This window comes from Diplotaxodon limnothrissa, linkage group LG7, assembly GCF_057381915.1.
Source record: "Diplotaxodon limnothrissa isolate DT_005_m linkage group LG7, D_limnothrissa_male_GT1.1, whole genome shotgun sequence".
Lineage (NCBI taxonomy): Eukaryota > Metazoa > Chordata > Actinopteri > Cichliformes > Cichlidae > Diplotaxodon > Diplotaxodon limnothrissa.
The window spans coordinates 40606506-40633265 of record NC_140602.1 but is presented as its reverse complement, the minus strand read 5'-3'; the positions used below and the strand labels follow the sequence as shown (position 1 = coordinate 40633265).

Sequence of the window (26760 nt, the reverse complement as noted above, 5' to 3'; positions counted from 1 at the left end):
TCTGTCGTGTTGTCTGTTTAACGCCATGTCTGTCTGCATCGTTCTGTGTAACCCGGTGTTCATTCTGCGTCTTGCCGCCATCTTTCATTGTGCATTTCGTTCCTCCTCCCGTGCGTGCTTGGTTTAAGTTGAGTTCTTTAGTTTTCCCCAGTTTAGGTTGGTTTACTCCCCGCTCTGCTCCTCCTGTTTTTGTCACCTTATCACCTCTGCAAATAAACATTCACTCGCACCCCAGTCAGTGCCTGCATCTTGGATCATTTTCTCAATTCACCACACGACTGCTGTGCAGCCGTGACAGCGATGTTTTTAGTGAGTTAAATGTGGGCCTTTAATGAATTGTTTTATAGATGCTGATAGTCCAGCTACAAAAAAAATCACTACACCTGAGAAGTAGAAGTATTGTTGCTATCAAACTAAACAAATTTATCCCTTACCAAATTACTTTTGACTACTTTCTGTCAAGTTAACTGTTTTAGCTCAAATTTAACTTATAAAGTATTTATGTTGAAACCTGCAATGTAACATCCGTGGAAGAGAAAATCAACGTAGCACACAATAAACACAATTCAGTCTTTCCTTTTTGGTGTCCCACCCACAAAATGTAAGGAATTTACTAACTATTCTATTCTAGCTGATTCTAGCTTGGTGTTCTTGTCTCAAATATGTCACACCGAGGGACTAATTTTGGCCTTTAATTTAGTTTTGGTGAGGAAAGATTTTGTTTTCACAGCAGTCACATTTGGCTCAAGCTAAAATGGTTTCTGTCCCATCTGGTTTTACAGCTGAGGCAAATGTGTGATTGTGAAATGCAGATATGGTGAACTCTGCAAGCTGAAACTGCCGTGGAATGATCTGAACTGAAGCACAGATAGAAACTGCTCTCATACTGTCACTGCGAGGCAAAAGACAAATACTCTTGGAGCGTTATGTAACACAACACAGGGCATTTCACTGGGCTTGTTGCAATAAGTATATTTTGCTATAGTCAGACTGCCAGCTGGACCTCATGTGTCCCCATTTGGCTCTTTTGCACTTGCAGATTTTCTGGTCTGGTAATCTATTGATAGTTAGTCAAGGTGATGGAAAGATGGAACATTATTGATCTGCTGAGCAATGGAGGTCACTGCAGATTTACTGGGAAAATTAGGGAAAATGGTCCTAGCGAGTGCACAAATAGAAATGTGAGATTGTGCACACGTACGCGCGCTACATGTTTAAATAAAGACTGCGCTGGCCTACCTTTGAATTCAAAACCTGTATTCTTTTAGTGAAGCTATTTTCTGATTTCTAAAAAAGATTAAACCATATTTCTCCAGGTCTTGAATATGTAGGAGGACATGCTGTACATAAAAAACAAAACCACACATTTCCCCAACAGTGACAGCGACATCCGCACAACGCTGTCTGTGCAACATGAAACAAGCAATGATCCAAAAGCAGCACAGTGTGGGTACAGCTCGGGTCACAGTGCTGTATTCCTCTCTGTGTTTACTTAGGCTGTCCATGTAATGATAGGGATATCTGTAAAACTACCACTGCTGCCTCCACTCTCTCATTCTGTCTCCTTGTGTCTGTGTGTCCTCCAGGCTCTGCAAAGTTAACGTCTTCTCCTTCCTCCTGTCTGTGCTGTCCAAGTACTGTATGTGGATGAAATGGCCTACACAAAGATACCACTGCACCCCCCCCTTTTACTTTACGTGATCACCAGTTGAAGGTCAAAACTAGTCAGTGCTGATACTTTCCTAATGTTTACCAAATTCTTATTCAGTGGTTTGTCTGTTCCTTTGGACTATCCAATAACACTTATTGTGTTGCATTTAATGCTCAGCAAGCAGCACAGCTGTTCCTCTTCTTTCGTTCTCCGGTGCATGAAATGAGACAAGCATCTCTAAAAGAGCAACTGCTGTGTCTTTGTCTCGTTCGGTCTTTAAAGTGTCCACTGAAGTTTGTGTTAAAAGCAGGAAGTCCTCCAATATCTCCCACCTTCACACCACGACATCACACTTTTTTCCTACTGTTGATGTTTAATTTTATACGCCGTCTCCTTTACTGCTAAAGTGTTTATTGAATCACTGAGTCATCTGCTTTTCTGATTGGATAATGTGATAATTGATTAGCTCCTGCGTGTGTGTGTCTGTGTGTGTGTATAAAAGAGAATGCTAATATGGTATCAATCTACCTACAATCTAGGACGGGCAGACTGAAACGTTATAATTTAATAAATATTTCAGCAGTAAGCACGACTGTGTGGGAGTTCCATTTGATTATACTTATGAAGTAATTTCCTCTGATGCATCATCTGCCTCTCATTCAGGTGGCCATACACTTATTTTTTCATGTTTATTTGTGTACAATGTTTTCATTACTGGGTTTCAGGTTTAGGATTTGTGTGACTATAAAGACACTCCTCAAACACCCACACACAAGCACTGTGGCTTTATTTTACCCACTGGAAAAGCTTGTTTTCTGAAAGCCTTGAGACTTTAATGCCAAACAGCTGAGCTCCTCTTAAAGCACTTTTCAGCAGCCATCTGAGACCCTGATTCACATCTATCTATCTATCTATCTATCTATCTATCTATCTATCTATCTATCTATCTGTCTGTCTGTCTGTCTGTCTGTCTCCGTCTACCTTGTGAAACAAAGGATTAGTATGCAAGACAACAAGGCATTGACCAACTTCTACATTTACTCCAAAACTTTCTGGGAATCAAGAAAAGTATGGCCTTCAGGACTTTCTGGCCCACTGTTGCTGTTATTGGAGCTAACTGCGGTTGTTCTAACTCAGTGTGTATTTATAGGATTTGAGAATGCAGAATTCAAAAAATCTCCAATGCCACACAGTTGTCTAGAGAGTTTGACTGTCACTTGTGATTGCTGTGCAACACTTTGTTTTCCTGTTGCAGAGATAAATAAAGCTGGAGTTGATTTAGCTCAAAAGGCTGGACTGTAGGAGAGTGAAACCAGACTGCAGACAATAATCCTTACAGTTTAATTGCTTTTGTAACTAATTAAAACCACAACTGCAATATTAAAAAAAAAAAAAAATCAGACAGCAACTCTATTCAGCTGCAGCTGAATGAAGTGATTCACGTGAGGCAGCTTCACCATCACAACTGTACTCTGGCCTACAAAGCTGTCTCTGTGACCATTCACGGCTGTTCTGTTTATAGAAGAGCAAATGTTATCCTGGAGTTCGTGACAACGCTTCATGTTGATGTTATTTCGGCAGCAGTGATAACCTACGGTAGCTAACAGAGTCTCTTTCATACAGAGATTTGATAAATGAGGTGGTGGAGTGAGCCTCACTCATTGAGGCCAAATTCACCCAGAGCGTGCTCTGATCTCACCCATATACACGAGCTACGAGACAACGACTCTCCACTGCATTTTAACTGATTTGTTTTTACAGGCCATTATCCTGCTATGCTGCTAAGCTTTACTCTTTATGAATCCATGCTAGTTTTTGTTGGCAGAATAGTTTGTGAAGATTTTTTCCTCTTCTTTTTCTTTTTTCCCAAATACAACATTAACAGTTTCCACTGCTTCATGCTTCTTCCTGTTTCTCTTCCCTAATAAAAGAGGAGAACCCCCTATTTTCTTCTCACTACGAATTCTGTACCATTGAGCATGCATACATTATTATAACTAGGCTAATCTTTTCAGGTCCTGCCAAATATGGGGATATCAACATTATATTAAGGCCATCTCATGTGGACATATTTTTTACATTTTTAATTTGTATCCAGAATGAAAAGACCTCACTCGTTTATTTTGTGCAGTTTCATTTTATTGCACACCAGCGTCTACATCATTTGTATTAAGCAGTACTAGAAATCAGACAAAGCCTCTGCTTTCTACTGCTTTCTGTCTGTCTCAGGAAAGAAAAGCTGCAGCCCAACCCCAATCTCACACCCAGAATCACAATAGCAAGAACTGGCTGGCACTTTATTCATGATCTCATGCCCCCAACTTCACTGGGGAATAAGTGACTATCTCACAGCAACACTTGATGGGAATCAGGAAGCTCCTCCCGGAGGCACAGAGACAGGAAGCACAAAAAGAGTCACATCACTCTATTTTGATTCTTTAAATGTATCTCACTCTCTTCCTCCTATGTCCCCTTTTTTGCATGTCCAGTGTGTTCTTTGTGAATTAGATGTAAAAAAAAAAAAAGCCCTTATTTGATGACTACATATAAGACTAGAACTATAAGGGATAATAAAACTGATATTCTTGGAAACATGTCAAATTGGCTGCAGAGTGCCACCAAGAAAAACAGAAGCTCAGTATTAAAAAAACGGATGTGACAACTTTTGTTAATATTAATCTAATCGGCTGCTTACATCTGTTTAATATCAGCTCTGCCTTTTGTTTAATCCCACTTCAAATGTATTATGTCCTGCACTGTACTCTAACCACAACAGAAGATAATCAGCAGCACTGCCAGAATGTCCATGAAGAGCAAACTAAACCCAAGCCTCGTTACTGCATGTGTTGTACCTGTGTATCATGTCTTCCAGCCTCTTCCCTTGCTCTTCATCTTGTTCCAGCTGTTTCCGCCGTGCCTCCTCTTCTTCCACTCCCATGCCCTGGAGCAGCCACCGCTCACGCATAGCTTTGGACTGAGGACACAAAGAAATGCTGGTTTCAGTCGGCTCAGTCACTCTAGAGTACAAATAGAATGGGAACCTTCTTGTGACTAGAAACGAATCCATGGTTGACTGGTAATTGTATTGAATTTTGTTTTGCTGTCTGCAACTAATTGCAAGTGGCTGTCCACAAGGCTGAGCATATGATACTCTCAACCTCTGGATGACCACTGGTGGAAGGAGACCCAGCAATGACCCACCAGGGTGCAATCACTCTCAGACTTAAGGTTTGCAGATAATCCCCATCTAATTTACAAGAACAGACAGGCTGCCAATACGTAACAATCAATCTGAGTTGATAAGTTCACACAAGTTTAACCACTGCTTTTGGAATAGATTATCCTATTTTCCTGTTTGATCAGAAGATCACGATGCCATGACTCCACAGCTGGTTGGCTTAGCATATAAACTGAGGTTGGTGGGAAATAGAGATGCAAAGGTTTAAAAACTAGAAGCACAGATGCATTTTTTTCACTAGACTCTAGAACTGACAAAGAAATGTAATAAATAAAATGTAATAAAGCATGCCAGAGTGCTTTATTTGACCAGGCAATGATCAATTAATAATTGACAAAAAGGTTGTGATTATTTGTCTGTCAAATCAATCCAGTGAGTAACTGTTAGCTCTAATAAATGGCAGCCACATTGGAAGCCTGTTAACTGATAAGGCCTTTATGGTACACTCCTGCTTTACTATTTGGATACAGTTGGTCTAATGGTGCATAGAGTCTTCTCAAATGACCAAATGAGAATGTTTAGAGCAGAAAAGGTTGTCGACCTGTTCAGATTGTGGAGATCAGCAGACTACATCAAACACTACATCAGCATCTTTGTGATAGTGTGTTTTTGTTAAACATGCTGTTAACTGCCACCGGAGCACCGTTACGGGGGCTAGATTCCTCTAATCACTGCCGAGCACAGCTAGAACAAATAACCAAACATGTAGGAGTTTTTATGTAACACAGGAACTCTGAACTCAGCTGCTACTCGTAGGAAACTACTCTTTGTTAAAGGCGAATCCCACAAGCCCGAGAGAGCTACAGCAACCATTCTCCGTGATGTAAACAACGTTATTTTGTTAGGAACGTTATAAAAAGCGCTTTGTCGGCTAAATATCATCATGTACAGTCAAGGTTGTTTTCTTCAACTAAGGGTGTTTTTTTCTGTGAACTATAACAAATTTATTTTTTCCAAAAAGGGAAAGAAATTTAAGTACATTCACTGTGAGCATGGTGCTTTTCTATTAAGTTTTACTAAACAAGCAGTTTAGTGAAAAATTTTCCTTTGATCATTTTACTGCTGTGTGAAGAGACAGATGGTATTTTGGTGCACAAACATTTCTCAAATTAGACTAAACAGGGATAAAATATGAAGCAGATTTTCTACTGTCTCTCTCTTTCTGTTTAAATGATTTGTAAGATACTAATAAGCTAAAGAAACAATTCTTGTTTCGCTATGCCTTATAATAACAAAACCAACAACGTTGTTCTGTGTTTTATGGTATTTTATTGCGTCTCGATTTCTGTCTCCAGATTTGTCCCAGAGACATATCTGGGCACACAAAAATTCCATATGCTGCATGTGGTCCCTGTAGCCCCCTGTTTACATTTCATGGATAAACAATATAGATTAAGCCCCACATTAAACCCCAGGTTTGTTTGTCTGGTTCTTGCAGTATTAAACACAGAAAATCAACCAGGGTGCCAATCTTCTCATCACACAGGCTCTGGATTTCTTTAATGTTTTATAGATAATGCCAGAGCTCTGTTTACGCCATTAATGTCTCCGTTTCTGTCTGGAGCTTTGCTTTGTTACCACAACAGAGCGGAGCTGGAACACTGATTCACCTTTTAGCTGTTTACTGTCAAACTGTTGCTTGGCTGGAGGTCATAGAGCTGAAAATGACCCGTGTGACTCCCCCCACCGTGCGCGCGCGCACGCACGCACGCACGCGCACACACACACACACACACACACACACACACACACACACACACACACACACACACACACACACACACCTAATTAAATATTTAGAAACTCACATGGTGGCAAGTCAGTGCATGTAAGCATGTATAATCATGGTCACAATGACCTGCAGCATTTCAAACTGAGCATCAGAATGGGGAAAAGGTGATTTAAGTGACTTTGAAAGTGACATGTTTGTTGGAGCCATACAGGCTGGCCTGAGTATTTCAGAAAGTGCTGATCTGTTGGAATTTTCCCACACAAAGATCTCTGGGTTTATAGAACATGGTCCAATAAAGAAAAAAAGCCTCGTCGATGGCAAATGTCAAATGATAACGGCCAAATTGTATATGCAGGCAACGGGTTGATGCAGAGCATCTCTGAAAGCACAGCATGCAGAATTTTGAAGGGGATGGACAGCAGAAGGCTGCACCGTGTGCACCGTCTTTCAGCTCAGAACAGGCTACAATTTCATGGGCTCACTAAAATTGAACAACAGACGATTGGAAAAATGTTGCCTGGTCTCATGATCTTGGCTGCATCATGCAGGTGGTGAGGTCATGAAATCATGGATCCATCCTGCCTTGTATCAACAATTCAGGCTGCTGTGTGGAGGTGTTTTTATTAGCACACTTTTGGCTCTAAGCACCTTGAATCAGCCTTTGTTGTTATTTTGCGCCATATAAAACAATTCAATTGAACTAAATGTAACTTTAGTACCAACTGAGCATCTTTTAAACACCATAGCATACCTGAGTGTTGCTGCTGACTTCATCCATCCCTTTATGACAACAGTGTATAGCATGCTGCAAAGCTCAAATCATCTAAAACAGGTTTCTTGAACATGACAATGAGTTCACTGTACTCAAATAGCCTCCACAGTCACCAGATCTCAATCTCAGTGTTTCCAGCACCTTGTTAAATGTGTGCAATAAAGAGTTCTGAAGGGGGAAAAGTGGTTCATGAGGTGCTAGCAAGTTGCACTGTGTCTGGTGAGTGTATGACAGAAATATTCTGAAAGGCAGTTGCACAACCTGGTTATCAGTTAAACCGAACAATTTAAAAACTATGTTCTGCAAAATTTTCCCATCCATGTTTGATTTTCTTGCACTGCAGTTTTCCATCACAAACATTAGTGAACTTCTAAAGTAAACAGCTAGTTTCAAGTTCATTAAGCAAATTCCACATTCCACATCGAGATCACAGCGGTATTCTCTATATGATTTAGAAGCCATCACTTATTCAGAGATGCATTGTTGGCTATATTTGTGCCTGACCTCTTACCAACACTGTGGAGTTTTATCAATACCATAATATATATATAACAGCTTTCCGTAGCATTTCAGCTATCAAAAAGCATTGGTGAATAACTTGTTTCCCCTGAGAACCAGACGGCTCTTTGCTTCTCTCTCATGCTGTTTAACAGACTTTCCATTTCCTGTTGAGCTGTGACACACAACCACTCTGAACTCGGCTATTAAAGGGAGGGTTTCAGGCTGTTATGAATGTCTGTGCTTGTCATCAGAAAGTGAAATAACCAATTTATCAAAATATGTAACGCCCAGATGGAGACACTGCTTCAAAAAGAGAATTCATGGCCAAGGTTAAACTTTGCTCTGAAGTCATGCCGATGTTTACAAAGTTCCAGACTCACATCATCGCCTCCATTGAGAAGCTTGAATCATGCAGCCCAGAGGTCCTTATCAAATCTCTGGGCTCTAGTTCCCGTTTCCTCTCCCAAGCCACTGGGTCTCCAGAGAGCGCTCAACAAAGCCTGCTTCATGCTGCCTGGCAGCGTGGCACTTAGAGGTAATGGCCATTAAATGGAACTGTGTGACCAGATGCTGATTACATCTGGAGTTCAGGCCTACTGGTGTTGTATGAAAGAAAAGTACACAGATCATTAAAGATCAGTGGGGGCTGGATTCTGCAGATAGAGCAAACATATTCAGATTAAGATCCATTCTGACCTCTCTTGGTTTTTCATGTATCTTTAGGGAGCATGAGAAGGATAGTAGAGTTGTGATGACTTTTGAATGAATCCAAACTTATCACAACCCTTTAAGGCTGGCTCCAAATGTGAGTTCATCCATAAGACTTGTAAGGTAAAATGCACAATCAAGCCATTCACTTGAAGTTATGCTTATTGTTTTAGTGTCTTTTGGAGCATTTACAATGACACGAATTAACCGATTTATGCACCACATCTGTTCTTGTTAAACAAATAATATAGCATTATACATAACATGGCAATGGCCATCCATCCATGCATTATCAATTGCTTATTAGGGGCAGCAGAGGAGGCCAAGGTGTTTCCAAGCCAGACGAGACACTTCACCTAGGTGGCACTGAAAGGACAGATGCCTGAACCACCTCAGATGAAGGAGCTTCTCCCCTAATCTCTAAGGTAGAGCCCAGGTGTCCTTTGGAGGAAGCTCATTTCTGCTGCCTGTAACCAAAATTTCTATAGTCAATACCCACAGGTCATGAAGATTGGGAATGGTGGAAAAATAGATTGACCAAGGAATTTACAACTTCACTTTCCTGCTCAGCTCTCTCTTCACCTTAACAAACTTGTCTACATCACTGCAGATGCCACATCAATCACCCTGTCAGTGTCCCACTACACTGACCACTCACCTGTGAACACGTTTAAGACACTTAAATGCCGCCACTTTGGATGGAAACTTGAGTGGCCACTTTACCTTTTCTTGGCTGAGAACTTCAGACTTGGTACCAACTTTAATCCAAGTAGCTCGACTCTTGGCTGCAAACTACCGTACTCCAATATAAGCTGGAGGTCATTGCTCGATAACGCCAACAAAATCACATCATCAGCAAAAAGCAGAGTCGAGCTCCCGAGACCATCTGAGAACACCCTTCAACACTTAGCTCTGCCTAGAAATTCTGTCCATACAAATTATAAGCAGAATTAGGGACAAAAGACCCTTTGGTGGAGTCCAACTCCATCCGTGATTAAGTTTGACTGTTAGAAATGTAAACCAAGCTTTCATCGCAGCTGAACAGGGATTTCTTTCCTTAATTTTCAGAATTCACAAAACAAGGATGGATGCCAGAATCTGAGGCTTCAAAGCAGAAGTGCAGAAACCAGTAGGTGGCATCAACATGGATGTTTTCAAAGTTTTGTCATTTGCAAGAAGCCTAATTCAAACTTAGCTGAAGTGCCACTGAAAAGTTGGTAAGCGTAGCACTGTAGCACATCAGTGCAGCACTGATAAAACAACAGTGGCTATTAGTCTAAATAGCAGTCATCGCAGTAGTCTGCAATGTCAGCACTTTGTGTCATGTGTAATTTGTTATGATTATTACTTTCAGTGAAGAATAACCCAGATCGGGTCAAATAAGAAAACAGACATTAGAAAGAAGCACTGATTCATCAGCACTTTCAAAGCAAACACACACACACACTCAAAAATGTTACGTTTAAAATATGCATATGCTTAGAATGATAAACACCCTTTTGCAGATGAGCCCTAACTGGAAAACTCGACTCTTCAGAGGGCTCAAAACCAAATATACGAGTTACTGTAAACCCCAATTAGTGGCTGAACTGCACTGCATGCTTTAATGAAAGTGCACATGTCTTGAATCAATGTTTTTGTTTTGCCCATGTTCCCATAACTGGGTGTTAAATGGTGGAAAACACTAGTATGTGGAATCAGACTTATTTGATAAAGGATTCATTCATGCCAAGTGTGTTTAATGGCTCTAGTTAGCAAATGGAATGCATTTTTATTGCAAATATTAAAACTGGTTCCCATAGATATTTATGTAGTTTAATGAGTACCCGCAGCTATTCTCTTAACCACCCTGCAACTCTGCAGCAGCTACGGCTGTGGGATTTTCCTAATATTGTCTTTTGAAGTTAAACCAATTATACATCACCAGAGCAGCACCATATTTGACTTGTGTTGCTCATGCACACATTTTATAAACACAGTGACGACACTTAAATAAAAGTCCAGTGACATATAGTTTAAACAGCGTCACATCGTGTGTCAAAGCTCGAAAATTATGGGATGCCTCAGTCTGTTGTGTCTCCACCTGACAGTGGTTTGGTTGGGTGAGTTTTGTGTACAAGGTCAAATAATTCTTTAGTAGCTGAAAGAAGAAGTCCGCATAAATTACAGATGCCTGGAAGCTGCTCATTTTATAAACTCATAATGTGTCAGGAGCTTGTGTCTTCTGTCCTTCATTTGGACATCAAATCTGTGTTTACTTGAAACAAAAATCTTGGCTTACCGGTAGTGGCTGGCATTAACTATGAGGGGATATATTTGTGTGTTTGGATTTGAGTGTTTTTCTGTAAAGAAGAAAACAGCCATGCCAGGGCCTGCTTAGCCAAGGGAAACTCTTGTTCTAATAGGCCTGCACACCAGGAGATACTGAGGTGGAATCACTAACATCTCAGCCAAAAACTGACAAACACACTCGCACATGCTCATGAGTAATTAAACACACTTGCATGCAGAAAAGCAGCATGCTGAAATGAGACAAAACAGTTAAGGAAGCTGTCAAATCGATCTATCTCTCAAGGGTTGAGGTTATATCTAGATGAAGAAAGAGGATAGAGCAATAACTCATAAGAGCATCATGACTCACGTCTTTCCCCTGTGAACTACTAACCCTAATCTGCACTCTTCACCTTCCCTTCACCTTTACGCTGACCTAATTTTAATCAACCAGTACCTTAGTCAAAAATGTATCTCTCACATGCTCACACTGTTTTAGCTCAGCTGTACGCAGTGCATTCAAGTAATGAATAGCTCTGTGTAACACGAGTAAGCAGAAAAGTCTGTAAGTACATCACAATCCAGGACTGAGTGAATGTTGGTATTTCTCTGTCTGTTGTCTTTAAAAATGTTAATAAATATATAATTTTCAAACTTAGCCCTTACAGTGGTACCATAAGTGTTATAACTGAATTATGCAAAGATGGATAAACAGCTACTGAGCATGTTCAGGGTGATATTTCTTTGCACATGTGCACCTAGACAGGCGATGACGTTTTATTGCTCTAATATAAAAACAACAGGGCATAATCATTACTTGAACTGTAAATAGTACTTATACATATGTATCATATGTACCCAACATATGTATCATAAATACACACAACATACCTTGACATGTTGGAGCTGCAGCAGCAGGTCATCAAGCTGGCTTCTTTTATCATCAATTTCAGTTTGCCGCTTCCGTTTCTCCTGTGAGACAAAGAAATGTAAGAGTTAAAAATCAAAGTGTTACTGTTGTAAAGTTGAGTCTTGAGTTTGTAGCATTTAATATTGCCTGAAAAGAATAAAAGTAATGATGTCACAGTAGAGCTGATGCTTGACTTCCTCTTTTAGCTGCTTTTCCACAGTAGATCATCTTCCTCCATCTCCTATCTCTAACCTCTTCCTATGCCACACCAACCCTCTGCTTGTCCTCATTCACTACATCTTCTTTTGTGGTCTTCCTCTTTTACTCCTGCCCGGCAACTCCATATTCAAAATCCTTTGTCCAGTATATCCATTCTCTCTCCTTGCCACATGTCCAAACCATCTCTGCCTTACCTCTCTAACTTTGCCTCCAAACTCAACCTGAGCTGTCCCTCTGATATACTCATTTCTGATACTGTCCTTTTATACATTTTACAGAAATCTATACATTTAATTGTCTGCCTCTATGTGTTAGTCCTGTGATAGACTGGCAACCTGTCCTTAAACCCTATAACGGCTGAGATAGACTCCATCCCCCTCATGACCCTGAATTGGATGGATGGATTGTGTCTGAATTTTTGACTTATGTCCTAAAACATCTATTGTGAAATTTTGACCTTTTGGCCACAAAATTCAAAATTCATCTTGGACTTTGAGGCAATGTTCGTGCCAAGTTTCCAAAATTCCCATAAGTAGTCTTGTGAGATGTGAGATCTGAGGGATAAATGGATGAACAACTGGAAAACATAATGCCTTCAGAGACAGCTTTCAGCAGCGCCTAGGCATAAGAATACAATTGTTTTATTGATTGAATGTGTTTACATTTTAATGGTGCATTTCAATCTGCAAGACAAAGATCCCTTTGGGACAAGTTTAATGGAGAGATTAAGGTTTAAACAAATTCAGTTTAGAAGTGTGCAGAGACTGAAATGCGATACACTGTCGATCTCAGTTTAATAATGATAAGGTGTGGTAGAGTTTACTGGTCGAGTTCTGTCACGGATGCTCCAGTAAAGCCAGATTTTATTCATAGTAATTGTTTTTTCTGAAAAAAAAAATTCCACTACACTGTACGCTGTCCGCATACTGTACATATGTGCAATTAAATGTCTCCTTATGAAGACATGGGTAGAAATATGGTCCAAGGGGCATACACAGGAAGGAAGGAAAGTATTAGAGAGGTTGAAGGTGAAAGCTTATTGAGGTTTGAGAAGGGTTAGTGCTCACAAGCCATATAAAGAGCAGAGATTTGGCCTTGATTACTCCACGTGGCACTGTCATTGAACTTGGGGTGGGAAGAACATTCCTTTATGTGGAGATAAAGGATAAATAATGGGTGGGAGAGGAGGTGGGTGCATGGTGAGTGGAAGGTTTTAAGCTGAAAACAAAGAAAATACACACAAAAAACTAGAACGATTAAAGCATGCACATAAATGCATGGAAATGTACAAACAAAGCAGGTCCCAGTATAAGCCTGCTTGGGGATGACGAGCATGAGACAATGTGGATGTGTATGTGGCTTCATCTCTCCCACTCACTACTCTGTGGGAGTAGACTGAGGATTTCTGGGATGTTTCCTGTTGACTAAATATAGCCATAAGGGGAAACCCCCCAAATATGAATGAACCTTGGACCATTTCTCAGACAAAGTAAGTGAAGACTGATGCAGAATAGAAAAAAGAGGAGAAGGGAATACGGAGCTGAATACAATGGAATAAAAATAGAGCAGAGGAGAATTCAATAGATGTTATCAGGAAACAGGTGAAAACAGAAATAAAAGAGTCAATATAGAAACAAGATAGGTAAATGAAAAGGTTGGGGGACTTGTTGCTGTTGCTTGTGATGTTTCAGCATGTAAAAAAATACAATTCTGTTACTTTAAAGACCCTGTGACTGCTCTGCATCAAAATCAGCACCTCTCCAGCATTTTCTCTGCCTAAGAGTTTCTAACGTGGGTGGAAATGAGATCCCGGGCTTTATTTTTCCTGTACAGGGCACACAAACACTTTGGGCACAAGCACAAATTTTCCAAACAGAAATACTCAAATAAAATTGTCCTGGTAAATCATGCCAGGGAGTAATATAAAACTGTTACTGGCAGATTCTACATGCACCTCTTTGTTTGAGCACAACGTGTTACTGAGGGCTGCCTAAACATAAAGTTTAAGCGCAGAGGCCTCCCTGCCACCTGATCCGACTCACCAACAGGTATTGACCAGCTGACAGCTGACTGGCCTTTTTGCAGATCTGATAAAGTTTCTAATCATCGATCATGGATCTCCAGCATGCTGCCAGGTGTACTTATGAACACCTTTACACTTGAACATGGTGTTTGTTACTGTAATCAGCACAGAAATCTAGTAACAAAACTCCACTGCGACCAGGCATGCTGTTCCCGAGAGGGCCACCGTAAAGCACACCACCAGAGACTCAAAGAAGATTCAGTCTTCTGGACTCTGTCAGTGCAAATGACAGCCAGAAAACATTCCCCAACAGCAAGATTACCTTCCAGGCCTTATAAGCACTTTAACAAACACCAAAGTCCCTTTAGTGGCCTATCCAATCCAATCATATGTGTCTCATTTGGGCTGAGCCCCGTGAATGAAGACCTGGCGTCCTGAGTCAGCTAAGAGATTTGACCCTTGTATCCATTTTTCCCTAGAAGTCCCTTGCCTTGTGAGACCCTACCAGGTGCCAGTTGCCTCTGACAACAAAGCTACACTCATGGGTAGACTAAAGCGCACAAACCACCTTGATCCTTGAAGGGGTATCACCAAGTCTTCTACATAATTTATCAGACATCTGTTTTTGAGATGTTATCAAGGAATGTTTTCAGAGTGTGCCCAAAAAAAAGAAAAAAAGAAAGAAGAAGAAGTCTGCTCTAGTTATAAGCACACAAACCTTTGACTTTTTATTTTCATTTGCTTTTTGGTGTAGTCAACCACACTGGTTAGAATTAGGAAAAGTTCATACTTTGTGCAACAATATGTAATTTTGCAAAATGAGAGTTAGCTCAATTACTTGGTTGCTCATACTGGTGCAAATTTTAAATGCAATTATTCACGGGTTAATTTATGCTATAAAACATAATTAGAGGCTATAATAACAGCTTGAACTAATGACATGTGGGATTGTTTTTGAGAGGAGAGCGCATCTGAAGGATGCTCACTTATCACAACATTTATAGCAACATTCAACTGAACTCAGTGGTATTATATAACAAATTTTCCTTGGTAATATTTAGCAGATGAAAATAATGTCTAAGAAATGGAAAGTAGACCACACTTGAGTGAGTCTGGATGTCTCTGTGTATGTGCCTGCCAACTAAAGCTATTAAAACCCGGCGTCTGTGTTTGTGATAGGATAAGAAGTAGTTTGAGCAGGAGCAAATGCAATTTTGTGCCAAAGTGCGCACCAAAATTACCCTGCACTGACTATTCAGCAAACCCACAACCTCAGGTGTGCCTCTTTTCCAACTGTGGTGCGAACATGTTCATTTGGTGCCAGGAAATTACCAAATGGACCCAAGATGGAGCACATAAAAGCTACATTTGGACCTGCTCTTTTCAGAAACAAAGAAAAACAAGAAACCCCTGAAAAGAAAGGTGCAAAACTGCTATATGACTATAGCAGACTATCAGAACATATTATTAAACTGCACACAGGCTGTGAAAATATATACACCAAGTCTGAAGTCATTTCTCTCCCTCTGTCGCACACACAGACACACACATACAGGAGCAGCCTACACAGCGGCATGGTTCCCATGGTTGGCGAAGTACAGTCAGAGAGAGTAAGCAGAGGTATGGTCACCAGATGTCAGGGACTGTCGAGGACATGTGGTCAGGGAATGGGCAAAACACGCATGCCGGCAAATACACGCCCACATGAAAGACACAAAAGCAAATAGACTCACAGGCTTGAATACGTAGACAGAGAAAAGCCCACACTAATATACTCTCTAAATAAACAGCACTCAGTCAGTGTGTGTGCTTTGTACGTCTGACAATCATTTACTATATAGGAATGCATAAGCACAGATGATGGTTGACATCGCCAGATCAAAGATGGTTTGGGTGCCATTTGGTTTTCATCATCATATCCCAGAAATAAAATGTATAGAGCATCCCTGTCCACAGAAAAGCTCTGCTGTCATGTAAACTGTAGAACTGGCTACTGAATATAATACTTTAAAATAGTGGTTGGTTGCTAAATAGAGAACATTTTTGAGAGACCTGCAGAGTTTTCTTGACAATGCAGTAATTGCTTTTGTGTAATGTTAAAAATGGCACTCGAATTACCAAATTTGGTGGAATAACTTTTACTAATTTTGAATAGATAAGTCTGTATGAGTCTGAACTGTAACAGTAAAAGAATGTCTTCAATAGAATATGAGGGCTTAATAAAAAGTGAAATAAGTTTTTTCCCTTGTGGAGTTGAACAGGCAAGAATAATGACCCCGAGCCCCGCTCTGTTCACTGTACTCTCTCCGAGTGGTCACATCCTCCTCTTCAGAAAAATATGTTGACATTCTTGGTGACACACTCATGACTTCCCACACTCTGACTCACAGTGTTTGGCCCTATTTGGCTTACAGGGCAGCTTGTATGCAGAGCGTATATCTTTTTTGTCACAGTCTAAAGGGTGAAGACATTTGTGTTCAATGACTTAAATGATTAATCTCCAGTGTACAGTTTACTTTAATTTGTCACAGTTTTGCTGGTGTGTTTAACCTCACAAGACAACCAAGTGCTCTTGATCGAATTTTCATCCTAAAGAGCTAAAATTTCGGCAGTGAAGATGAAGTCAAATGTCAGTTGTCTGGTTACATTTCCTGTAAATTTAAGCTCAGCTCAGTGAACTCTTACTCTTTTTTCCTGTTCAGTTGATAGGAGAAAAAAAAAGAACTTAATAGGCATAGTAGTCGACATCCTACCAAACTTAATGTTTGATAGGAGTTTCCTGTAAGGGACAGGAAGTAATTGACAAATTACACAATCCTTACACACAGATGAACAGCAATCACACCCATCACAGTCACAATCTGCGATCACACCAGAATTTAACTTACTAGATTTTAAATGAATATTCATCTACTCATACACTTTACTACCCAAGTAGAGTCTGTGTGTGCGCAATAGTAGTCAGCACTGGGAGCATGAATAGCACATTTTATACCACTATTTAAAATGCACACATTTTGTCTTAAATGATTCAGGGGTGGGGCTGGAGCCTATAGCAGCGGTCCCCAACCCCCGGGCCACGGACTGATACCGGTCCGTGAGTTGTTTGGTACTGAGCCGCGAGAGTTGAGGCTCGGGTGTGAAATGTATTGTTTTCAGAGTTTTTATCATTAACTCAGTTTCCTGTGTTGTAGTTGTGTGTTTTATTTTGAAAGAAATGTTTATGCGTTACCATAGCGACCAGAGAGCATTAAGGGTCAGAGAGGAGGATGTTACTCTCAATGTTGTTGGCTCGTTTCAGGAGAATGCTGGTAACAAAGTTACACAATTACACAGTGAATTCACATTTATTATATTTACAAAATTTTTGTCTTGGTCATATCATTTTATTTTGTTGTATTTATCCGCAGCACCTTAAAGGCCTGTTCGTGAAAATATTTTCTGACATTAAACCGGTCCGTGGCGCAAAAAAGGTTGGAGACCGCTAGCCTATAACTAGAAGTGATATGGGGCAGACTCATTTCCAGGCTACTTCATTAAGGGGAATAACCTTCAGTACTAACATGTGACTATAGGTGTGCCTACATCTTCTGTCTTTTCTCCACAAAGCCCAAATTTTTCAATTACTATATGCAGCACACTGTTTTCACTCTGAGTCCAACGTTTAAATAAAAGGTAGAATACATTAAATTAATTAAAAGGTTTTGTGTGTCATCAATAACAGGCAGAAGTCTGGATTTCAGTGGGGAGAAGTACAAAATCAATATAAAATTAAAGCTGCAAGCAGCGTTATGAGGGCCCTCGCACCCTGGCGTGTCGGGCCACGCCCAAAACCTAATACCAGCATGTCCGATCTGATGTGACATTGATGGATTTCATGCATTTAACCACCAGCTAACATTTCATCTTATTCAACCAGGATTATAGTCGTCCCACTAGGTGGCGCTCTAACCATTATGTACAAATGGCATAACAAACATATCCGAGCTCGAGTCTAATCATGCCTGCGACCTTTGGGAGAGATTGGACATTGTGTTTTCGAGTGACAGCAGATTACTGCTTTTTGGCGAGTGATTGAAACTCCAAATGCCGCCATGACCACCCCGTTTCCCTGAACGTAAAAAGCTTCGCAATTTAACATCACAAAGGTCTTTAGATTCCACACACAGGAAATCGCATCAATCTGATGAAATCCCTTGGAGGAGTTCGTCAAAGAATGGTGCCTGAAAAGAGGGGAAAATGTCGCCAAAATTACACATTCATTTTAAAATGGCTGACTTCCTGTTGGATTTGGGATTTTGCTCCAAGAGACTTTTTTTGTACATCTTGATCTCTCCTATAAGCTTACCAGGTTTCAGACTCATACATAAAACACAGAGCAGGGGCTGATGATTTGAAAGTTTGTAGGGGGCGCTGTGGAGCCATTTTGCGCTATTCAAGGAAGGTGATCACATAACAACAAAGCCTTCGTCCCATTGGAGGTGTGCGCCAAATTTCAAGACTTTTTAAACTTTCCAAGCCCCTCAAACGCCACTTCATTGTTCACGGTGAACCGCGTTGCCACCAGGGTGCGCCGTTCAGTTTAAAGTCACAATTTTCGCACTGAAGCATCATGAGCAACTGATGGTGATATTCACTGCTTTTGAGGTGGCCACGATGAACCTGTGAAAATCAGTACAACAAAATGAAAGACATGACATTTCCTGTTGCCACTAGGTGGCGCTCTGCGTATTCCTGACAATGGGCACATCAATCTGTTCAGGGCGGGTCTGACATCATGCCTGTAAAGTCTGGTACTGATCAGACTGGATTTCATTGAGTTATACTAATTTGTTTCTTCATGGCAAGACATCAAAGTTCGCCATGCTGCAGGGTTCACACCCTTTCGCGAAAAGTCACAATTTTCACTGTAACCCAAGACCAACTCCTTAAGGCTTACCTGGAGAAATTTGAGGCTGCAGATGTCACCCATCACAATACTGTACCCCAAAGTGTAAAACATGACATTTCCTGTTCCCACTAGGTGGCGCTGTCCTTGATGTCAAATATGGCAGTTGAAATATGTTCAGGGGTGGAGCCTTATCATATGTGTGCTCTTTGGTCCAGATCGGACAATGTATGAGGGAATGAGAGGCAATAAGATTTTCATGGCGAGTCATCGAAATTCGCCGTGGCGCCACCGCCACACTGTGTCACGAAAACTCAAAAGCTCCGCAATTTAACATGGCCCAGGTGTGTAGTTGACACTGACCAAACATGAAGCTTATACGACCAAATTCCAAGGAGGAGTTCGAAAAAGTTCGAGGCATGGAAATGGCAAAATTAGAGCCAAAATGTCACCTTCACTTCTAAATTGCGGACTTCCTGTTGGGTTTGCATCAATGGGCCCAAGACTTTTTTGTTTGTCTTGGCATGATACACATGTGTGCCAAATTTCATACATGTAGCTCAAACGATGTGGTCGTAGGGCTGCATTTAACAAGGCATAGGTGGCGCTCTAGAGCCATTTCCCAGTGCTCATATGTAAAACCATTAAAATACAAAATTTTTCACGAGACCTGGCATGTGTGCAAAATTTCATGAGTTTTTGAGGATGTTTAGGCCCTCAAAAAGGCCCTTGTTTTGCCTGAATAATAATAATAAGAAACGGAGCAGATACAATAGGGCCTTCGCACTCTCGGTGCTCGGGCCCTAATTAAATATGACATGACAACTTAACAAAAAATGAATGTGATTGATTGCTGATTGAAAGACTAGGTACACTGGCCAGGTTAAAATTCTTTATAACAGTTTAATACATCTATGCTGGTAAAATAGGAGCTTCAGTGACCTCTCTAAATTCCTCATGGAGGGTATTTCAGTGTTGTGAAGGTCAACCACTGTTCAGCTGCTAGTGAGGGGAGGGGCTGTGTGCCTCCCTGTAGCTGCTGTGTGAAACTGTGTGTCAACTGGAAAAGTTGGTATGAGACTTTTGAGAATCATCAATCACAACTCTGCCATGTACCATAACAAACTATAATGCAAAACAAAAAAAGCTGTGCTGTATGTTGACCCAATTTACTTATCTGTTCTGTTGGACAGTTTGATTAACAACTCCCAAGACAGACGTGGGCTTGAAAGCAAATTGCTTGGTTTATAAACAACATTCCACACTAGTGGTGCACATCTCACACATCGATGATTAGCTCAGGAGGGTATAATTATAATGTGATTAAACAGTGATGTAACTCCAAATATTAAAGTTCTGCTGATGTTGACTTAGTGAACTGAAGTGGGCTACAGATCAGATAGGTCACATTCTGTACATGCCAACACACCCAGCACAGAAATCTCACTGTGAAGATCATCTTCCATTCTGCACGCAGGCATACCTGACAGCTTAGAGAACAGAGACTGAAATGGACCTGTGGTTCAAATGTCATGGGTTTGATTCTGCACCGATACCGGCTAAAAAGATCTCTGCACAATTCTATAAGCCATCAGCTAAAACCTAAAGTGTGCATGCATAAATTTAGCATTGAAACAATTTATAGATTAGTTAAGAAACAAAATCAGCCACAGTTAATCAAAGACTATTTTGGTAAGCGCTGTCGTGGGTCAGGGTTAGCAAGTGTTGCAGAAAATAGTTGAAAGTCTATAGTTTGAAAGTATACCTTTCACTAATCAAGGTGGTGGCTACATGAACTGAATAACTAATTCAGACATTTCTAATTTGTTATTATGCCTAGAGTTAACATAATGCTCACTTGGCAAGGTCTTAGCTAGTGCTTGTGCACAAAAAATGCTAATTTAGCACATTGCTTAAACATCCTGCATGCCGTTGTCATGCGATGGCAGCAGGTGTTGACGTCATTCATCATGTCCTCCTCTGAGGTGATCCAAGTATCCCTACCTTTAAAATCACATGATGTAAATATACATAAACACAGCAGAGTTTCAGTTTTTTAAATTTCTCCAGACAGCTTTTACATGAGTATCAAGCAATGCTGCTGCTTATAGTAAACCACAATGCATTTATTTTGAGACCTATGAAACTGTCATTAGGTATAGTTGCTAAAATGACTTTTGCTGCGTGTCAGGCTGACTGTTCTTTATATGGAGGACCGAAAGTGGCACATTAACTGATGAACGAACGAAATAAATCCATAAAATATTATTAAAAGTGAAAGTTATTTTTTTATTTATTTATTTATTTTTTACATATATTTACATTTGTGTTTTAATTAACTGAGAAATGCAAAAAGAAAATGCTGAAATAAATGAATCTGTGGAAATTAACAGGGAAATATTCACAGTAGCATATAATACACTACAAAGCACAAAGGTACAAAGTAAAAAAACAAAAGAAAAACATAAAAAATGAATACATTTATAAAAACTGAATCGCAAAGTGAGCTCCCTTCTATAGAGCTCACTAAATTGGAGCATGTTGCTCTAATAGGATGCCACAATTACGAGAAGTTTGTGACATTTCTTCCCTCCGTCATCGACTGTGAAATGCTGAGGTTGCTATGCGCTGAGGTGCATAGAAGTCACCCATACTCCGCTACCACACATAAACAGTTCTTTTCCTCCTTCGGTATTAATATCAATACAAAAACTGTGTCGGGGACTTCATGGCATGGATTTCCATGGCCGAGGAGCTCCTGTAGGTGCGACACATCTGTAATACAGTTATGATTTTGACATCTTTGGTCCTCCATACTTCTGCGGTATTTCTCTGCCCGGTCACTCTAGATTGTTTACTATTCAACTAAGCCCAAATGCAATGTGGATTATTTCAAACCCGGCAGAGCTCACTGCAGCTGAATCCCATCCTCTCATGTCTCAAGTCTCTGTGAACTCCAACCCCGCTCATTGAAACAGACACACACACACACACACGCACACACATAGATAGAGGCATACCAAAATGTCCTGTTGGCCCAAGGCAGCTGCTGCTAATTTTAGACGGCATGTAACGCCTGCCGTGCCCCAGACCTCCTGCCGCTCAACAAACCACGCCTCCTCTTCCTTTCCAATATGAATTTCCCCCAGGAACACCCCCCACCCCCATAAGTTACCAAACCTCGCAATCCAGACCTACTCTAACCACCTATCAGTTCTCCAGGATCCAGTTGGCTCATTGGAGACCTTTGGCATAAATTCAGGGAAAATATTGGGCAATTTTCTGTGGGAAAACAGACTTAACATATATGATATATTATTAATTAGTTTGACCATTTCTGTCTCTTCCATGTCAGCAAAACTAAAGATATGCCTCTAAAATGGTACTTAAGCCTGTGAACACCACTGAAGGAACATGTGTGGTTTAGTAAGAAATGTCTTTTGGTGTTAGCAAATGATTGACCCAGGAACAAACAGTTTCCACTGAGGTAATAATAGTTTTCATAAATATTGTGAAAAAAGAAGACAAAAGAAAGTCACAAATGAAAGCTAAGCCTAAAGTTAAATAGAAAAACAACATGTTTCAGTGAGAATTTGCCAGTTTGGAGGTAAGTGAAATGCACGAACTGAAACAACAAATGCCTGCAGGCGGCCCAGCCCCCCACTTAACTCAACCCATTACCCCAGCCCTCCACTGCAAGCCGTAGTCACAAATCTTAATGCCAAGCTCTAGCTATAGCATCCCCTTCAACTTCACCCTACCCCAGGCATACTTTTCTCTTTTAGAGATAACTAAGAGAAAATCAGCCACTTTACAGATCTTGGACAAGATCAATTTCTGGTTGAACCCACGAAGTATTATAGATCATAATGGAACATCAGGCTTGCAGTGCTGTGAACCATACTAAAGAGGCAGCAAAAGATCCAAAGGTTATCTTTTTAAATGAAAAATCCAAAATGCTTGTCCTGTAACTATCTCTGTGTTGCTTCTGGTTCAAGCTGATGTCAATGCTTTGCTTGCTGTCTTTCCCGAAAATGCACATTCCCATCATCTCAATCCTCGTGTACCACTTCTTAATTTCCCTCTGACTTGGCCCCGAAAAATTTGTGGGCTTGTGTGCATTTGAGTTTGTGTGTGTGCGTTGGAAGGGGGGGCAGCTAAGAGTCCAAAGGGCTGAGGTCATCTATGTAAACATATCACAGACACTACAGAGAGGTCCATGAATGAGCGCAGGCAAAGACTCATAGACTTTTACATATGCTTTGCTGTTCCATGCTTGTGGCTTGTACGCCACATGGGCAACAGTTAATTAGAATGATGAAGCACCCGGTATTCACTGGCTGATCTGGAAACCACATGCAAGCCCTGGTAAAAGCACATGAGTTTACCAAGACACACAAACACACATGCACACACACTCATATCAGCTTTTAGGGGAACCCTGGCCAGGCTGAGCTCCATCTGACTACTATAATTACATAGTAATAATACACCGAGGCCTGGATTTAACAACATGACATCACAACTGTTTCCTAATCTAACCAATTAGTAGCCATGGAAACCACTTGCCACTGGCAGCTGACAGACCCTAATCACTATCAGACTGTGGGAATCTTTGTTTGCATGTGGGATGGACAAATGAGCCACTTAGCTAATTAACTGTTAGATTAAATGCTGGTAATTTTGCTGTTTCTTTGTTTTACTGATCAATTAATGCTCAAAGCAATATTATTATCTGAAGAACAAACCAATCAGTGTTTATTTTCTCTTTAGAAGTCACTAATTTGGATGTCAGCACATAATAGACAACAGTTGCTGGTGTTAAGTGTCATTAATTCTTTGTCTAAACAGGAAATAAACTGACTGTTTACATGCCAAGAAGACCAAAGTGCTCCTAGAATACCTAAAGGAAGATGTGAATCATCTAATGAATTCAGACATCTTTCACATTAGCGCCATGCGTTATTAATGAATCTCTACAGTAAATTAATTCTTTAATAACAGATGTCCGCTACCTGATTGTGACTTTTTATGCAGTTTAAATGGATGGTAGTGGCCTCAAACTTGAAGTCAGTACCATGTGATAAAGCAATGAAAATGACACTGTGCACGGCTCATACACAGAAAAGACTGTTCCGATTTTCTGAGGAAGCCTTCCATTTGTCTTAAGATCTGCTAAAGTATTGATGAGGATGGACGCTGATGGTGATGACAATGAGTATCAATTATTGATGAAATCATTAGCATGTCAGCTGCAGACCGCAGACGACGAGTGTGTATATATGTGTGCACGACATACTGCTCTGCAAGGGTTTATTCATGCTTATCCAGAGAGCCAGTCAGACAGAAATCACCTCTCTATATCTTTGCGGAAGACAAACAATGCTTGCTAAAATTCCTACCACATGACTAAACACTTGCACTCGAATGAGTCAGAAGAGGTTTTTATAACTTTGTCCAGCTCCTGTATTTACTCTTAACCTCCGCTGCTTGGCTAAGTCTTCGGCTTACAGAGCGCTCAGTACTATTAGTGTAATAGTAGCCCTTCTCTATTTAAGTGGCTGGTTGGGGCTGAAAGCTATTAGCACTATTATTGTCTTTGATATAGTGTATACACACTTAGCTGAAACAAGACAAATGTTCATTTAGATGAGACAAAGAGGCCCAAGTGGTTTAATTGTATTCAGCGGCTGCCCATTACTATATGTCAAAGCTCTTGGCTTTACAGTGGGATCTCCAGTGCTACCTGTTAAACTACAGTATCAGTAAGAGTCAGAATATTCTGCAGTTTTTCATGGCCTCATTCAAGAAACCAAAACTCATTTGTGCTATTTATTAACTGATTTTTCAGCACTTTAGTTTTAAATGTTCAAGGATTATGCAAGAAACAGAGTCTTTTGCTTCTGCTTGTTTGAGAACTTTCCACTCTCTTTCTAAAAGTCCTGCATTGGTGTAAGTGCATGTTGCCTGGTATGGCTGCCATGTTTAAACATGGCCAAAATAGTTTCTCCATCTGCTGCTGCTGTGCCCCCACCCCAACCACCGCACATACACTTGTGTATAAATGCGTGTGTGTGTTCCTGTGCCTCTGAGCGTCTTAAGTGTGCGTGGTATGCTGTGGTTCCTAGCTGGCGCCAAATTTAGTCCCAGGCAGTGAGCCTCGGTATAACTGTTGCTCTAAAGTCCCATCATCCCCGAGCCAAACGCTTCCACAGATGCCTTTCTGATGGTAAAACACAACGGCAACTATCAAAACTTATTCTAGACTACCGAACAACTGGGAAGCTAGTATACCTCAAAACCTGACTAAAAAGCTGATTCTCCTCCAAGTTGTGGAGATGTGGATGTCAATGACAGCTGACAGGAACCACAAGACAAACAAAGCAGTGTTGTAAGACAGACAGCTAGTAGGGGAATACTGCACATTACAACTAGTGCAACAAAAATCGCTTTGTTTTATTTGATTAAAATGGGTGTAGGAGGCTGTGATGTCATGCAGCAGGGCTTCCAACATGTTAAGCATATTCATATGTATCTCCTTGTTGCAAGATTTCTGTCAGAAAAGATCACTAGCAGTGCCCAATTTATTTTTTCTTCATTAAAACTTCACTATAAGGAAACAGCAATGACTACATATCAGAATATGTAGGCAAACGATTATCTGCGCAGACATGTACAGATTCAGTTTGATCATGAAAGCCAACTTCTTTTAAGTTTGATTCTTATGACATTAATTTTCCTAAACATTAGATAAGATAACCTCTAGTCCATGTTTGGGTTTCATCCTTGGATCACTGTGACTTTCTGTCTTTGTTTTCATGTCATTTAACTTTATAAGTCAAAGTTCAGTACACTTTGGCTGGAAGCAATGACAGACAGAAAAGTGGATACCAGTTCTTGCCCCGAGTATGTGTTTCAGTGACACTAAAAAGTAAATGGCAATGGTACACTTAGGGGGAATGGCAGGCTATAAGAGCAGAAAGGACTGGAAAACTTTTCTGGAAGCCGGAGGTGTGAGACAGCCATGTGAAATTTTATACTGTGAATGAAAGAAAGCGATAACGCTGAGGTGAAACATTATTTCTGACGGACACCGCAGACCTCACAGACAGAAGGTCAAAGACACGTAGAGAGAGAGAGAGAGAGAGAGAGAGAGAGAGAGAGAGAGAGAGAGAGAGAGAGAGAGAGAGAGAGAGAGAAGAGCCGAGCAAAGAAAAAAAACCTGTTTAAACAGAGTGACTTACCGCCAAGGCCTGCAGCCTCTCTTTGTGGAGTTGAGCCTCCTCACACGACATCCTGAGGGGGAAGCAGGGGAAAGGGGGGTGAGAGGAGAACAAGAGGTGAGATCGGGGAAGAAGGAGAGCTGCAGTCCCTCAGTGAGAGGTAGGAAGAGAGGTGGAAAGTAGAGGAGAGAGAGGGAGACAGGGAGAGGAGGAGGAGTATCCAGATGAAGTCTTTCCTCGGCAATAATCCAACCAGAGAGAGGAGACAACGGGAGAAGAGGCTTGCGCTGAGAGGAAGCAAAGATCTCTCACTCACTGGCCATGTGCCCTCACACTCAGCCCACTGCTTGCATTTGCTGTCTCTCGCTCTCTGTCTATCACCCACTCTTTCTTTTGCGCTCTCTGTCTCTCCTCCCATTTGTCCCCTCCCTCCCTCCCTCCCTCTCTTCTTTAGGCATGAGCCATGTGTGATTAAACAGCTGGGAGGAGCAGCTGAGAGAAGGATGGTGAAGGAAAGGGAGAGAGAACTAGCAGTATGGAGGTCGAGCTGTGTGAGAAAAAAGGAGGGAGAAAAAGGAATGAGGTAGAGAGAAAAAAACAGTGAAATCAAAATTGCAGAAGTAA

At 40.9% G+C, this 26760-nt stretch overlaps 1 protein-coding gene across 3 annotated transcripts in view; it reads right to left on the bottom strand.

The window, feature by feature from the left end:
- Positions 1-26508, bottom strand: part of palm2akap2 (PALM2 and AKAP2 fusion) — an 84632-nt gene extending 58124 nt beyond the window's left edge. For all 3 annotated transcript variants that reach the window (XM_085359692.1, XM_085359693.1, XM_085359694.1), the window contains exons 1-3: positions 26158-26508; positions 11765-11845; positions 4504-4625 (exon numbers count right to left, since the gene is read on the bottom strand). In XM_085359692.1, the coding sequence (XP_085215818.1) occupies positions 4504-4625; positions 11765-11845; positions 26158-26208 (254 nt within the window). In that variant the 5' untranslated portion in view covers positions 26209-26508. The remainder of the gene's footprint in view (positions 1-4503; positions 4626-11764; positions 11846-26157) is intronic.
- Positions 26509-26760: the final 252 nt, after the last annotated feature.